The 15,581-nt window shown below is 43.3% G+C and overlaps 1 protein-coding gene across 4 annotated transcripts in view; it reads left to right on the forward strand.

The window, feature by feature from the left end:
* LOC115407567 (arf-GAP with coiled-coil, ANK repeat and PH domain-containing protein 3) overlaps positions 1–15,581 on the forward strand; it is a 59,319-nt gene that overhangs the window by 42,539 nt on the left and 1,199 nt on the right. Inside the window, exons 10-24 of one of the 4 annotated variants that reach the window (XM_030117955.1) lie at positions 100–111; positions 4,236–4,348; positions 5,157–5,208; positions 5,525–5,625; positions 6,126–6,237; positions 6,436–6,644; positions 7,767–7,836; positions 7,979–8,073; positions 8,159–8,376; positions 8,461–8,550; positions 8,902–9,003; positions 9,097–9,323; positions 10,141–10,250; positions 11,201–11,311; positions 11,560–11,621. In XM_030117955.1, the coding sequence (XP_029973815.1) occupies positions 100–111; positions 4,236–4,348; positions 5,157–5,208; positions 5,525–5,625; positions 6,126–6,237; positions 6,436–6,644; positions 7,767–7,836; positions 7,979–8,073; positions 8,159–8,376; positions 8,461–8,550; positions 8,902–9,003; positions 9,097–9,323; positions 10,141–10,250; positions 11,201–11,311; positions 11,560–11,621 (1,684 nt within the window). Of the gene's footprint in view, positions 1–99; positions 112–4,235; positions 4,349–5,156; positions 5,209–5,524; positions 5,626–6,125; positions 6,238–6,435; positions 6,645–7,766; positions 7,837–7,978; positions 8,074–8,158; positions 8,551–8,901; positions 9,004–9,096; positions 9,324–10,140; positions 10,251–11,200; positions 11,312–11,559; positions 12,882–15,581 lie in introns of those variants that run through there. The other 3 variants (XM_030117957.1, XM_030117956.1, XM_030117954.1) reach the window with 3 other exon arrangements.

Raw genomic sequence — 15,581 nt, forward strand, 5'->3', positions numbered from 1 at the left:
TCACTTAAACCAGACTGTTCGCTGTTAGACGCTCTAACGCTCTATTCTTCTCTCTCCCTCTGCTCGCATATCATCTCCGATGCCGCCGTCTCCTCCCAGACCCTCATGCAGGTGAGTATTTGTTTTCCCCGCTGAATTCCTACTACAAAGCACTTTGATATGTGTGTGTGCGTACGTGTGTGTGCGTGTGTGTGTGTGTGCGGAGGAGAGTTGGCAGCGTAGCCAGCAGTGTCGGCGGGGAGGAACATTAGCAAATCCCTTTGAAGTTTTCTTCTTCAGCTGGAGTCGAACTCCAGAAGCCTTGAGGGCGAGCTGAAGTGCATCCTGAATCATTTATACTGAACAATTAGAAACACCGAACTTAGTTTGAATGGCCTACATAGAGGCCGTCTGTTACGTCAGACGCCGCGAAAAGAGCTTTGCAGCGACTGGAAATGCAGAACAATTCAGCGGTTTGCTGCACAGTATGCTTTCCCTGCTTGGTTTTATGCATATTTTTTGCTCCTAAATGTTAAAAGTATTCATGCAAAATAGTCAGATTTTAGTGGTTAGTTGCATTTGGGAGTGTGGTCTGCATTGTGATGACGTTCAGCTGGTGCAATAAGCCTCATGTAAACTCACACAGAACAATAGAAATGTCCTTTCAGTGCAAGCAAGAGAAAGAAAAACAAAGCACGGGTGCAGAAAGAGAGCTAAAGTGGCCTGACCGCCTGGCTGTCACTGGAGCTGCCACAGCCATTCATTTTTAAGCGTAGCTTTAATGGAGAAGTCCTGTCCGAGCCCCGCGACTCCACCTCTTAATCTATATTACTGCCGCCGTGCATTTATTTTTACAGCTTTAACATCTGCATCGACGCTGTAATGAAGCGACGCTGTTGTTTCTATAGTGCTTTTTCAGTCTGTATTGTTTATTTATTGGCCAGGACCACTAGACATCGCTGCTGAGGACAAAAAGTTTACATATAACAATCATCATCTTGAAGCACAACAATCCATTTTTTATTAAGGCTGAAAGGTTTCGGATTTTGTTTGGTTGTCTTTTCAGGTATTTTTAGCCTCTGGAAGCGGGACTTTACCTTCATCCCAGGAGTTTTATTTAACTTTTGTTTAACCAGGGAGGAAAAAAAATCCTACTGAGATCAAGATCTCTTTCACAAGGGTGACCTGGTCAAAAAGTCCACAGCACAGAGTTTCTGCACTCTTGTTGCAGTTCTCATGTTGGCCTTGGATAGTTTATCTTCTCTGGAGCAGTAAATGAAAGATTCAATCTGTAACACTGAGAAAAACAAGCAAAAGTCAAATTATTCATAATTGATATACTTTTTTTATTCAGCGTTGTGAGTTTACAATGATGCAATTAAGTATTCGTGTTATTATTTATATTTTAATTCTTGAATTCATTCAGTGTAAATATTCTGTAGAAGCTCTGAACTGTGCTGCAAGAGACAACTAGGTCTTATATAATAATCATTTCAGCGACGATACAGGGTTTTTTTCTGCTTGGGACTGTGATAAATCATTTACTGTGGATTCAAACTGACAATTTCTGAACATGAAAGAAAAGTGTGATTGATCACAATTCATTCACAAAAATTGCATTATTTAAGGAATCCTTTTCATTTGTAAATTAACCCTCTTGTGAATTTGTCATGATTTGAAGAACATATTAATTCATAATAAGTTGTTTGTACCTCTTCAATATATGACAAACATTTACATCCAACCATTTCAACCCAAAATCCTCTAGAAAAACATTTTTGTATTTCCAGGTGACAAATTATTTAAATGTTTTTTATAAATCAAATAATAGTAAGCACATTTTAATGCAGCTTTTATGACATACAGACATATAAAGTAAAAAAAAAAAAATACTGATTTCGAAATCTTGAGATCCTTGTTTCATCCTGCAGCCACTCGGATCATGATATCTGTAAACATCTCGTATCAAACCTTGAGGTCGTCTTCAGCTATTTTGGGCCTTTTGAAGCCGCGATGCCTTCAGAAGTTATTTGTCCTCTGTGTTTCTGTTGCTCTCCCCCTCCAGGACTCATAGCAGCCTCTCTCTCTCTCTCTGCAAGCACAGAAATAGCTTGTAACACATTTACTCATTAGCACATGACGCTTCAGCCCCGGGTCTTCCTTCATCAGATGAGGACCGAAGCGCCACCTTGTCATGTCGCCAAAGAGCTTCTCCTCGACAGCTGTGGAGAATCTGAGATACTACCGCTGTTTTAATAGGACTACTTCCTTTTCTAATGAGCAGTTGCTCTTATCTCAGGACAGCTGTCGAGGTCCAGCAGGCTGCAGACCGTCTCCTGACGTCTGCTGGTTTTGAGAAGATGTTTTGTTCCTCCGCAGTGACGTCAGGCAGGTTGATTGAGGATTAGCTCCGCGAGCAGATGTCCGTCAGGTACGCGCGGCTCAAAGCCGGCCCGCAACAGATGAGAGACGGCAGCAGTGCGCAGTGCTGAGTAATCGCCGCCACCAACTGGGCTCACAGCTCGGCAGCTTGGCCCGCAGGTGGACGCAGCATCCGGCATCATCTTGTTTATTTTTTTTTCCTCTCCACATCAATTCACTTGTTAGCGTCCGGAACGTCTCCGTCTCGTTCAATAATTCACTGACGTTGAGTTTCTGTCTGTGTGACGTCGGCCCCATTAAAAATAGATGAGCTTTGTAGTTGTGGGCTTGAGAGATTGCAGAGCAGCGCCCAGTGTGTGTGTGGGGCTGCGCCTCACGTGTGTGTGTTTGCGCTGGGCTGCTCTCCTAACGTAGACGTTTAAGGTAAGATGCATGGAGCTGCTTTCTCACAGGGGGGCTTCTTAGAGCCGGCCGTATTTCAGCCCTTGAGCAGTGGCGCGTTTGCTGGTCTTGGCTGCCTGCCAGATAGATTCCCACTGGGTCAGCGGGGGTGCTGGAGTTCCCACCTCCCCCTGCGATGGGCGGTGTGTGTTTGGAGAGTTGTAAAACTGAGGCGAACTCCGGGCCGAAGTGTCAGAGCGGCGACAGTAGCGCCTCGCTGACATCCGCAGCCCCCTGCCGCCGCCGCTTTGGCAGCTGTATGGTAATTAGCAGTAATCCCGAGGCTCGCAGGGTGGCAGGCAGGTGGCTGGAGCGCCGTGCACACATGTCAGTGCTGGAATTACTCTCCTCGCCGTGAGCCACGGCTGCGAGAGCCGCAGCGCCGAGACTGACATGCTTCTACTCTGAGACGCCCTCAGGACCCTGCTTTTACTTTTATTTTTATTTTTTGCCTCTTTTTTTTTTTGGTGGTTTTTGATGTTCCTGGAGCGCAGCAAACGTTTCAAAATGAAGATCTTGTGCCAGTGGGACCACAGCCTGGTGGGTTGGAGTTACAGGAGTGACCAACTTGATCATTTGAACGATCCAGTCTGATTTCTGCTGCAGCTTGAGAACAGGAGCAGTGTTGTTGGTGCTGCACCAGCGTTTAAAAGCTTCCTACCAGAGAAAATGCGCTTTCTATCGCTCTCTTTGTCTCTTCCGACTCCCTGCTGTTACTTTCTCTGAGCACAGGCTTAAGTTCCCAGACTCCAGAGTCCTTGGGTACTGCATGGATTCTCATCATAATGAATGCATGCTGCAAGACGTCCTCAGGAAACTGCAGTCATGCAGCAGAAAACAGTGGAGATGTGCTTTATGCCTTGCAAAGGAACACTTTTTAAATGCATTTAATGGCAATCGATTAATGCACATGTTTATGTTTTTCAAAGCGTTTTAATTTGATATTTTGTTTGAATGTTACACGTTGGGAAATAATTTGCCTTGTTTAATAGTAGCATGACAGCACCGAGCGTAACGCGGTGTGTCAGTCGGAAGTTCGCGGCCAATTTAACTTGAATCACACTCTTGTTTATGTAATAATCTGCGTCACTTTCACATCTGTTGAGTTATGAAATGCCCCAGTGTGGCATGCAGGGAGCTGGCATGCAACCTCAGTACATACATGTTTGCGCACGTGACCGTTTCTACATGATCGCATCATTTCTAATGATTCGGTGGGACTCGTGGACTGTACATACAGTAGAGTGCACATGGGATGCCGCCGGTATCGCAGGAATATTTCACATGCAGCCTTTGCGCTGCAGCGACGTGTTTTTGCTTTGTTTTTATTTTGCTCATTGAAAGGTTGGAAGGAGTTTTTTTTTTGCCAACAGGAAGCAGAGTGTCTCGGATTTCCCTGGACTGACTTGTCTCCCGTTTCCGTCCCGCTGCAGGACTTTTCATATGACGACTCGAAAGTGGAGTTCAACGTGGACGCCCCCAACGGCGTGGTGATGGAGGGCTACCTGTTCAAGAGGGCGAGCAACGCTTTTAAGACCTGGAACAGGTACAAATCAGAACTTATGTCTCTCTACTGCAACTTTAACAGATTAACAGAATTTTTGTAGTTTTGACCTCATGTTTGCATGATTTATTTTGTTATCTGTGTCACAACCTCATATAAAACTACTCAAGGTTTATTCAAAAATGTCAGTTAAAATCAGCTTTCACTGAGCAAAGTTTCTAGAAAAATTAAAGACAATGCAATGAAAATAGAATCAATACTTAAGACAAATAAACATCATCAGCTTTTAAAAACCAACTGATTGTGATCAAACAGGATGATATTTGCTGTTTTGTGGAACATTTAAAAAAAGAAGAAAGAAAATCTGAAAAATTTCAGAAAAACATTAATTTTTTTCTAAAATTCATCCTGGTTTACAGCTTTCATCTGTTACAAAGCAAAACCGTTTCAGACTTACAGCTTAGATTTCTCTCGACCATTGATGTTCACTAATAAGCTTGAAGTACCAAAATCTAAATAATGAGAATAAAAATTTCTCCATTTGTCTCTGAAGAAACCTGATGGGCTTTTCATTAAAGTTCTATGAAAGATTATCGACACACTGCAGAGTCTTACTATCATACAGTATAATGTGAGTTTTGACACAAAGGGCCTTAAATGTGACTTAGTATTTGTGGCCAATATTTGAAAACCGAGGCTTTACTAAACATGAGACGAGATGTTTCATCTCGATGCCTCATTCTTCCTCTGCAGTTATTTACCGTCAGTATTTGGAGGATATACATTTAAATTGTGTTTTATTTATGGCCTCTCTCTCTCTCTCTCTCTCTCTCTCTCTCTCTCTCTCCAGACGATGGTTCTCCATACAGAACAGTCAGCTGGTCTATCAGAAGAAGCTCAAGGTGAGTGCACGTATCTTCCAGCTATCAGATTTCCTCCCCCGGGGGAGGGGAATGGGGTGTGGGGGGGTTAAGGTGGGCTCTTAGAGGTTAAGTGCGCCTGTGGTGCTTTTTAGTGTTCACTGAAATCCATCACTGCTGATTTATGAGCTCTCAATCCGTCAGTGTGGCTCTCAGGTTATTTTCAGCTGCTTGGCATCAAATATGTAATGTTCAGGTATGCTGAGGAATCCTTCTGCCAGATGGGGGGGCGGCTGGTGTGTCATCGGGGAGGAGCAGTTGGTGAGAAGTGTGAGTTTGTTTTGTTTTTTTTTCCCAGGACTCGCTGACGGTGGTGGTGGAGGATCTCCGGCTCTGCTCCGTCAAACCCTGCGAGGACATCGAGAGGAGGTTCTGCTTCGAGGTCGTCTCTCCCTCAAAGTAAGACCCGGGTGGCTGTCCTGATCGTCCACACGGCAGAGTGTGACAATTTGAACCATATGGGCTCCCTAATATTTTCCTCATAAGATACTAAGCTAACAGCTGTTGGGATCCATAAGTTTTGCACTGATACGTTTTGCACTGAACCTTATTTTACAGTTATTTTACGAATTTCTCTTTGTCACAATTTCTTGTCAATAATTCAAAAAGGGATAAATTATGCTGGGAAAAGGCATCACCCCCCCCCCACCTCCCACATGTGTTATAACGCCCCCCAGTGGACTCCTAAACTCATATCCAGGCTGGAAACCTCTGAATTGCCAAACAAATAGCAAATATTTAGCAAACTTAAATAGCAACAAATAATCTTTTTTTTTTCAGTTGAAAAGTAAATGATTTTGAATATGACATATTTTCTAAATTATCTTGAATTAATATGTAATTATTTCTGAATTATAAGTAAAAATGCTGATTAAACCCTGAGCGGTCTGTTTTCCCAGGAGCTGTATGCTGCAGGCCGAGTCTGAGAAGCTCAGATTAGCCTGGATTCAGGCCGTTCAAGCCAGCATCGCTTCAGCTTACAGGGAGAGTCCAGACACCTACTACATCGAGGTGAGCCTCTCACTGTTCAGGAAGCATCGATCAAGCAGGTTTCACTGGCTCATTTGGGCTTTTTTTATGTGGTTTGAAGTCATATTCACACTTTTATTTCACATAAAGATATCAAATCTGTTGTATAAACTTCAATAACAAGAAATATGTGTGTGTGTGTGTGTGTGTGTGTGTGTGTGTGTGTGCGCTTGTGTTTAGCATCTGGACAGAACGGCGTCTCCGTCCACCAGCAGCATCGACTCGGCCAGCGAGCCGAGGGAGCGCAGCGTCCGGGTGGAGACCATCCTGCAGCGGATCCAGTGCCTTCCGGGGAACGAGCAGTGCTGCGACTGCGGCCAGGCCGACCCGCGCTGGGCCTCCATCAACCTGGGCATCCTGCTGTGCATCGAGTGCTCCGGCATCCACAGGTGCAGCTCGGAGCGGAGTCCTCCACCCTCATTCCATCTGACTGATTTCTGCTCGATGTCTGCTGGCTTTACTTAATTGAAGTGGATGAATGATCGTTGATTAATGGTTTACCAATTTGGCCATCTGTGCCCTTTGACCCTCTTAATTTTATGGTTCTGTTAGTTCCTTGTTCTATTTGAAAATGCCAAAAGTCAGCCTCGATTTTTTTTTTCTCAGCTCTTCCCGATAAAATAGAATGTGTTTCTGTGAAATCCTGTCAAGCGAGGCTCTGATATCTAAATACCCAGAGGCAGAGCGTATGTTTGAATGGCAGTAAGTAATCCCCGTGCTTCCCGTAAACCTGCCATGCGGCTGAAACGAAAGACGACGTGCCAGCCCGTCTGTTACCTTGGCGTCCGCTCGGAGCTGCTAAAAGCGGCGTGCACGTTCTTGCACACACACCGCGGAGGGATTAGAGTTTCCCATTGGATCAGTGCAGCTTTAATTGAGGGTTTTCATCGAGTTGAAAAAGGCGGCGAGGAGCCGAATTCAGCGTCGCGTCCTGTGATGTAACTGAACCGTGCTTCATAAAAACACATCGCGTCGCTAGCGTTGCGTCATCGGGGTCAGTTCACAAACGCCCGCTGGGAAAAAAGTCCCTCGGGGGGGTTTCTGTGTGTGTGTGTGTGTTTATTTTTATGTTGCAATTATCACTGCTTATGCAATCTCGAGCTGCGTCCTCTCTGTGTGTCCCCACCTGTTGAATATTCATGCTCCATCTCTCCGGACTCGTCTTCTCACGCTGAGATCAGACCTGGCCTCTCGTCACAATGCGGTGTCTTTCCCAACGTGCCACTGTTGCCCGGAAACCAGACAGCCATTTACATGACATTAGGAGTTTGTGGCTAACACTCGGAGCTTTTTAAAGCAGGTCACTGCACAGCTCCACGCCGTATGACTCATTTGTTGAACTTCTTTTCACCATCAGTGAATATAAGCTGCTTTTTTGTTTTCACAAGCTGCCCCACAGTCAGAGATAAGTCCTCTGATGTTACGGCTAAATTGCCTGACCGGAAAACAACAACAGAAGCGGCAGCGGCAGGGCTTTTCTGGATTGAAAATATGTCTTTTTTTCTTTGCAGGAGTCTTGGAGTTCACTGTTCAAAAGTGCGATCGCTCACGCTGGACTCGTGGGAACCAGAATTACTGAAGGTACTGTTTGTCTTGGCAGATGAGCCGCAGCACAGCGCTGGTTTCCCATAATGCTGCTTATCTTTCATTCAGTAACACCAAGAAGACATCCGATTGGAAGCAAAACTGCAGCATTTCAGATCTTGTTTTTATTTCTTCCTAGTTAATGTGTGAGCTTGGAAACAGCGTCATCAACCACATCTATGAAGGCTCCTACCAGGAACAAGGCCTGAAGAAACCACTTCCGTCCAGTTCAAGGTGGGAGCATGCATTTAATTTACCTCACTATTATATACGTAAATATGCCAGAGGCTCCAATTTACATCAATTCTGTGTGACGCAGGCAAGAAAAAGAGGCCTGGATTAAGGCGAAATACGTGGAGAAGAAGTTCCTGAAGAAGCTGGGCACCACGGAGATCCTCATCAACGGGGAGAGGAAGTCGGGCCGGCGGTGGAGCGTGAAGAAGTGTCGGAGGCACAACAGCGCCACCACGGTTCCCAAAACACGGCGAAGATACCGACAGGATCCTGGAAGCACCTCCCCCTCCACCCTCTCCTCAGGTACGACGCCCATCCTCCCCTGTCTGTCTGCTTCATGGAGACGTTTGACATTTAGCCACATAAAGTTCCGTTTCTGGTTCACAGCAGCTGCTAAGTTCAGACGGGAGTCTCTGTTTTGCCCCGACGAGCTGGACTCTCTCTTCTCCTACTTTGACACGGGGTCTGGACCTCGAAGTAAGTGGCGTTTAGTGTGTTTCCATCTTTCATATGGTGGATTTACATTAAAAAAATTGCAAAAAAATAAAGAAAGCAGTGTGTAGCAGATCATTTCTTTGCCTCAAGGCTGGGAGCATGGTTTATGTCAGTTGTCGATAGTACACAAAACCTGAGCGATTAACTGGGCTTCCTCTTAAAATATGAGTGTGTGTTTGCCTCTTGTTGACCTATGACCTCTCCAGGCTGTCGTGCATTGTTGGCCGACACAGACTCTGTGCTAGCCCTTGCCTCAGCCTGTGCCTGTATAGAATACTGATGAGCCTGCCGGGGGCAGCGGTGACTAATGTGTCCATGTTGTGGCGTCTCCCGGTCCGGCAGGCCTGAGCAGCGACAGCGGGTTGGGAGGCAGCACAGACGGCAGCACGGACATCCTGGTGTTTGGCTCGGTGGTGGACAGCGTGACGGAGGAGGGTGAGTTCAAATGCAAACCCCGCATTTGTTTTTTGATTTTTTTTTTTTTTTTTGTGGTGGAGTGAACTGAACGTGTGTCCCCGGCTCCTCCAGAGTGCGAGGTGTCCGAGGACTCCAGCGGCGAGGCGGAGCTGGAGGCGGAGCCGGAGACGTCGGACCCCGAGGACCTGAGGGACCTCCACCCCGGAGCGCTGCTCTACAAGGCCTCCAAAGCTCGCAACCTGCCCGTCATGGCCGAGGCGCTGGCTCACGGGGCCGACGTCAACTCAGTCAACGAGGACGACGAAGGAAAGACGCCCCTCATACAGGCCGTGATCGGGGTGAGTCAGCAGGGCCAGACGCTTCTCACACTGGAAAACCCACAACCCAACTGTGTCCTGAAATATGACTAACAGCATGAGGCACGCGTTTTATTTTTAGTCTCCTATACAACAACCGGGTTCACCGACTGGAAGGAGAAAAAACCCCAGGAGCAGCAGCTTTGCTCAATGTCTGATTACAACTGAATCCCGAATTATTTGTAAAAGTTTGATGAATAGTTGATAAATAAGTACTTTTGACTTACACAGAATGTAACCTGCCTTCAGCTGGGCTCAGCTTCAGCAACCAAAAGCTGAATAAATTGGCTAAAAAGATTAATTAATTAATTGATGGTTGGTTGGCTTACATGTATTTATGTTTTCTTAAACTACATTTCATACAAGTTTTCGTGTTTTAGGTATACTTAAATATACATATCATGGACATTTGGAGGATGATCACTGATCCTTAGAGAGAATTTACAGATAGAGAACAAACTGAACTGTTGTACTTTACATATTGTATATATTTTCTAAACTATTTTTAATCAATAAGTACATTTTAACCGATTATTGTAACAAAAGTAATAATCGTCATTTTTCTGAAAATACTTGCAATAACCTTCAAATGATTGGAAGAATTAATCAAACCGTGTCAATAAAGCACAGTTTAAATTAAATACCGACAATGTTTCCTCAAAAATATCCCAGAAGTGTCCAGAAAGAGCTGGAAATCTGCCCAGATGCGTTTAAAAGTGCGTTTATCCCCCGCAGTCGATGGTGAAAGCGGCGCTGTCAGTGCCAGGCTAACTGCTGTAACCGCTCGCTTTACTTTCAGGGGTCATTGATCGCCTGCGAGTTTCTGCTGCAGAACGCTGCTGACGTCAACCAGAGGGACGCGAGAGGGAGGGGCCCGCTGCATCATGCCACATATCTGGGACACACTGGGTGAGTCAGGACGCACAGTGCAGCCAGTCTGATGTTTCGTGTCCCCTGCTGGGTTTTCTACTTGCTGCACAGGCGTAAATTATACAACATGTACATTGTTGATGGGGGGAGAATCGTCAGCATGCTGACACATATTAAAGTATAACAATTTATATTTAAAGTGGATGTCACTGGATGTCTTCAAACAGGCTTTTACAACCCTGCTGTTTCATCCTAACTCAGTGTTCTGCAAACCGGTGTATTTATACGGAAAGTTCTGCAACTGGTATTGACTTAAAATGATGAGTGCAAAGAAACAAGAAAAAAATCATGACCATATATGACTATTATATATGGATATTATCAACCCTGGTCTGGGAAATCTCCAGTCGTGAATGTTTTGGATGCTTCAACATACAATGTTTTGGATGCTTCAACATACATATCCTTCAACAAGCTCCTACGAAAGCTGAACCGTAGCAGGAAGACAACAGAAGCGTGCCTGATAAAGTACTGCAATACTACTGTTCTAGAGAAGTTTTAGAAAAGTTGAGATTTCTCTGTTTACAAGAAGGTGTGTTTCAAAAACTTTGACCTCTGGAAAAAGTCTTTAAAGAAGTTCAAAAATTGAAGTTTTTGTCAATTATCAGTCAAAACGTAACAAAGGATTGACATTTAAACGGCCTGATTGTTGCTGAGCTGATGATTAAAGTGATCATTGCGCTGATTCATCAAGAGCAAAGCTGAACTAATTAGCAGTTTTTCTGCATGTTGCTGAAAAAAAATTCAATGATTTCTACTATTTTAAGGTGCTTATATCAAAAGCATTAATCCAACCAAGCCTGTCCCCAAACTCAGCAAATCGTCCCCCAGTATTTTGTCATTTGCTGTTTAAATAGGATTTCGTCCACCAACAAAAACATCAGGTCCGCTGTTGTTAATGAAAATGTTTTTGCTTTGTGTTTTTCCAGGCAGGTGTGTTTGTTCCTCAAAAGGGGGGCGACGCAGAACGACGGAGACGAAGACGGACAGGACCCTCTGAGCATCGCCGTGCAGCAGGCCAACGCCGATATCGTCACCCTGTACGTTCATTCGTCACACACATCCACAGTGAAGCAGATGACTGTTTCCAATTTATGGAAAAACATCGAATTGGTGCAAATATTGATGAAATACACCTGTTTAAATGTTACTGACAGCTGGATGGATTGATTTTTACACATTTAACTCTCTGTTTACGCATTTTGCGCTTTAAAGTCGCCAGCGCGATGTTTCTTCTCTCATGTCTTGACGGTCGTGTCCTGTCGTGCGTCTTGCCCCCCCCCTCCAGACTGCGTCTGGCCCGGATGAACGAGGAGATGCGGGAGTCGGAGGGCCCCTTCGGACAGCCAGGTCAATACCCCGTCAGCAGCCCCACTGAGCAGCAGTACAAGAAATGCATTCAGGAGTTTATCTGTCTCCACATAGCCGACTGCTAATGGAGTCGAGCCAGGCTGAGCCGGTGCAGGGGGGGGGAGGGAGGGGTGCCTGTTAGATATGTGACGAAACGTGGGATAGAGAATCCTGTTATTAAAAAGAGAAGAAGAAAAAAAAAAAAAGACGTTCCACCAGATTTCCTCCCTCCCTGTGTCAGAATACGCCCCACTCCCCTGCACAGTCTGTCGACTTCCAACCTGCCAGCCGTCAGCCTCCCTCTCAGGATGTAACAACAACAACAACTCAGAGTTAATCTTTGCACGATGTCACATTTGACCAAATCAGTGATTTTTCTTTTCTTTCTCTTTTTTTTAAGCGAGGTGCTAAAAATGCAGCAGAGAAATCACTGCCAGGGAAAAGTTAGTCACTTTAGAGAATACTGAGCAGAAATTTACTTTTTGGGACCAATCTCAATCCTCTTTGGAGGATTTTAGCGGTACAGGGTGCTCTGAACCAAAGACCTGCGACCTCCGTCCTCGCTGCTGTCCATGTCGTTGAAGGCTGACAGTTTGCACAGGACTCAAAATCATGCTACAGTCTGCGGCTTGACCTTTAGTTTTATCCTAATTTGCACACAATGTGAAAAAAGCTCAATCATTTCCCACTATTTATATTAGCTGAGATTTTTTTTTTGCACAACCTTCAAAATTCACACGACTAAAAATCAGCCCATTAATTGTTTTGAACTAGCATTCTTACTATAGAAAATTTTTTTCGACTTTTCTCTTTTAGCTGATTCTCTTTTGTTGCGAATGTGTTTCCAAATGTATTTCTACTTGAGCCAGAAAATTAAACGCTAGCATGACTCAAAGTCAAGTTGAAGTCAAAGGCTGTATTTAAAAAAAAATCACACATTTGGAAGCCACATTTTATTCCACCTCACAGCGTTTTGCAGCACAGGCGATTGAGTTTAATGCGAACTCCTCACTCGCCTGTTCGCGATCCGATCACTTTTCTAATCACGTTCGATCAAATGGCGGCAGAGCTCCTGCTCTTTTACATCATGAGGGGAAACGGTGACTGAGAGCAAATCGTGGCAGAATCATTCCTCTCGTCGATGGAGAGACCGATCAAAGCTTTTATGTGAAAGCGAAATGATGCACTTTTTCCTACCAGCAGTGATTTTTTTTTGTTTCTCATTCTTATTTATGACAAAAGAAAAAAAGAAAACAAAAAGAAACGTCCCCGAGCAATAGTGCAATGATTATTTCTGTGGAGATAATCAGTATTTTTTCTATTGTGTTGAGCAGCAACAGTGCAGATGGTATTTTTTTAAGCTGGATATATTTTGTTAGATTTTGTTTTATTCACGCACAGAAAGCACCAGTATTACAGTCTCATTCTGAGATTTCTCTCCGTCGCATCACTTGTCGGTGGAGTTTTACTGCAGAACAAGCTGCACTGCTAGATGGACATTTTTGATAAAAACCACACACTAAACTGTATATACACTATTTCTATGTTTGAAATGTTTGTTCATGCTAATACGGTGTATCACGACTAGACCATTCTTAGTTTGGTGTTTGTTTATAATGCATGGGTGGCTGTTGCCCAGGTCCTCCGAAGCCCTTTTGCTTTTATTAATTTATGTATCCAGTGTATGTGAATATTTGACATTTATTAATGTTTTAATATTGTGAAAATCTCTAATATATAATTGCCAAATCATCACTTGCATGGAATGACATTCATTGCTGATATTGACGGATGCAGAAGCACTAAAGCTGTCTTCCACTGGCTGGATATTTATGACAGTAGATGAATGTTTTCAGCTTTCAGTGGTGATAATCACTCCTTTAGATGCAGAGAAGTTGGGTCAAACTCCACCTGCTGATGAGATCTAGTTATTTTTGGCTCCATCAATACAGTATAATTTGATCATTAGTTTGATTGTTTTCGTTTGAGAAAACCAAACCTGCGAGCCTTTCTTCCGTTTAATAGGTCTCTCTACTTTGTTTCTGTCATAATTACGGTGGCCACTAGGGGGGGTTGTAAAGCGATCTTTTAGCCGCAGGTGAATCTATTTTTGCCCAGTTCCACGTGAGTGATTATTCATAGAGGTTGTTAACATTCAGATCTGCTGACACAGCAGCCAGGCTGTCAATGATGTGTATTTATGAGCTCAGACTTAATTTGCCCCCCTTTCTCACAGCAAACGGAGAACAGGATTGAACCAAATTATAAAAAAGTTTGAAGTTGCTCTTCTTTCACAAAAGTCTCTTGGATTTAGTTCAAACCAAAGACATCCAACAAATGTTTTTGAAAGTTTTCTTTTGCATAGTCAACTTTTCTTCAGCTGCAATGTTTGGTGTGGAAGAGGTTAATACAGTATCTCTAAACAAGACTGTTATTCCAAAAAACATTCATGTTGAGTTTGCTTATGATTAATTAGTATGAATTTGGGTTTTTTTCTGCCCCTAAAAGTCAGTTACAGTGGTAAATTAGTAAATAAGTCAAATCGCTTTAGAGAAATACTTTGCCAGTTTCCCTATTCAAAAAAAAAAAAAAAACCCTTTTCATTTCTGTACAGTCTGTCGCATGTATTTGCCAATGAAATACTTTGGAAGGAGGCGTCAGTAGCTGCGGTTACATGGATTGCAGATAATCAGATTAAAATGGTTCTATAAAAACATTTCCATCCCATTAATTGGACACTATTGACTTTACCCAGTGATCAGACCGTGGTGGATCCCAGAACATCGGGGTGTGTTACAGTATTTTTGTAGATGTTATACAACATCTGTGCTCACCTAGAAACACAAGAAGCTCAGTTAATCGAGCTGACAAGTTGATGTGGATTTATGTGCGCTTGTCAAAATTTTGCAAAGCATTATGGGATTGAACCGTATAGTGTTCTTTATGCAGAGAAACTGTCTGATCTCTGAATTGCAAAGAATTCAGATGAACTAAAAGTGACCATGTAAATGCAGGTAATGACGTAAAAAGCAGCTCACTTGCTTCCTCTTTCTTCCTCAACGAAGCACTTTGAAAATACGCTCTCTCTCTCTCTCTCTCTCTTAGTCTCTGTCTCTCTCTCTCAAAACGCAGCCTTTGTCTTACTTCGTGCAGTATGATGTGTGATGGCCACACAACAACAAAGTTCACAGATTTTACAATGAGAATGATGTCGTGCTCGATCAAACAGTCGTTTGCATTAAAGCCATCGAAGGGTTACGTGTTGTGCAGCTCGGTGTTTCTATGGTGACTGTTGTGTATATAAACTAAAAACTATTAACACTTCTTTCTTCTTCTTCTTCTTGCTAACATGTCATTTTTACCTTACCTTGTATTTTTTTTTCTGTCTATGACTGTTACTTGTAGAATATTGTTAGAAGATGTTGCATCTCTGGTTTTACAGTACCTGTGAATATTAACACTAAATGTTGCTAACTATGTTTTCTCCCAGTGCCCTCTGAAATAATGCCCAAAATAAACAGTGTGACTAAGAACTAACTTCTCTCTCTGCTTGTCTGACTCTTTTCTAAGCTTTGTTTTGTCTGCTTTTACATTTTTACTAACCGTAATGTAAATCCTAACATAAATTCTAACCTGATTTCCAATGCATGACATGAATATCCATGATTTGAAATTGTCTATTTTTCTGTTAAATTGCCCTCAAAATCCACGATTTAAAATATAATATTGGGGATATTGGCAATGTTAAGTGAAATTCTTTTTTTTTTTTTTTTTTTTTTCAGAAATATGTGCTTTAATGCAACCATTGAATCGCCAGATCTCACAATGGCATCAGAATATTTAAGGCAGAATTAAAATGGATTATCAGCTAGCCCTCTTACAGAACAGCAAGAATAGTCCAGTTCAATTCAATTAGCGGTTTTTCATTTTGTTATAATTCATGTATTAGACAGGGATAGT

This window comes from Salarias fasciatus, chromosome 20 (genome assembly GCF_902148845.1).
Source record: "Salarias fasciatus chromosome 20, fSalaFa1.1, whole genome shotgun sequence".
Classification (NCBI taxonomy): domain Eukaryota; kingdom Metazoa; phylum Chordata; class Actinopteri; order Blenniiformes; family Blenniidae; genus Salarias; species Salarias fasciatus.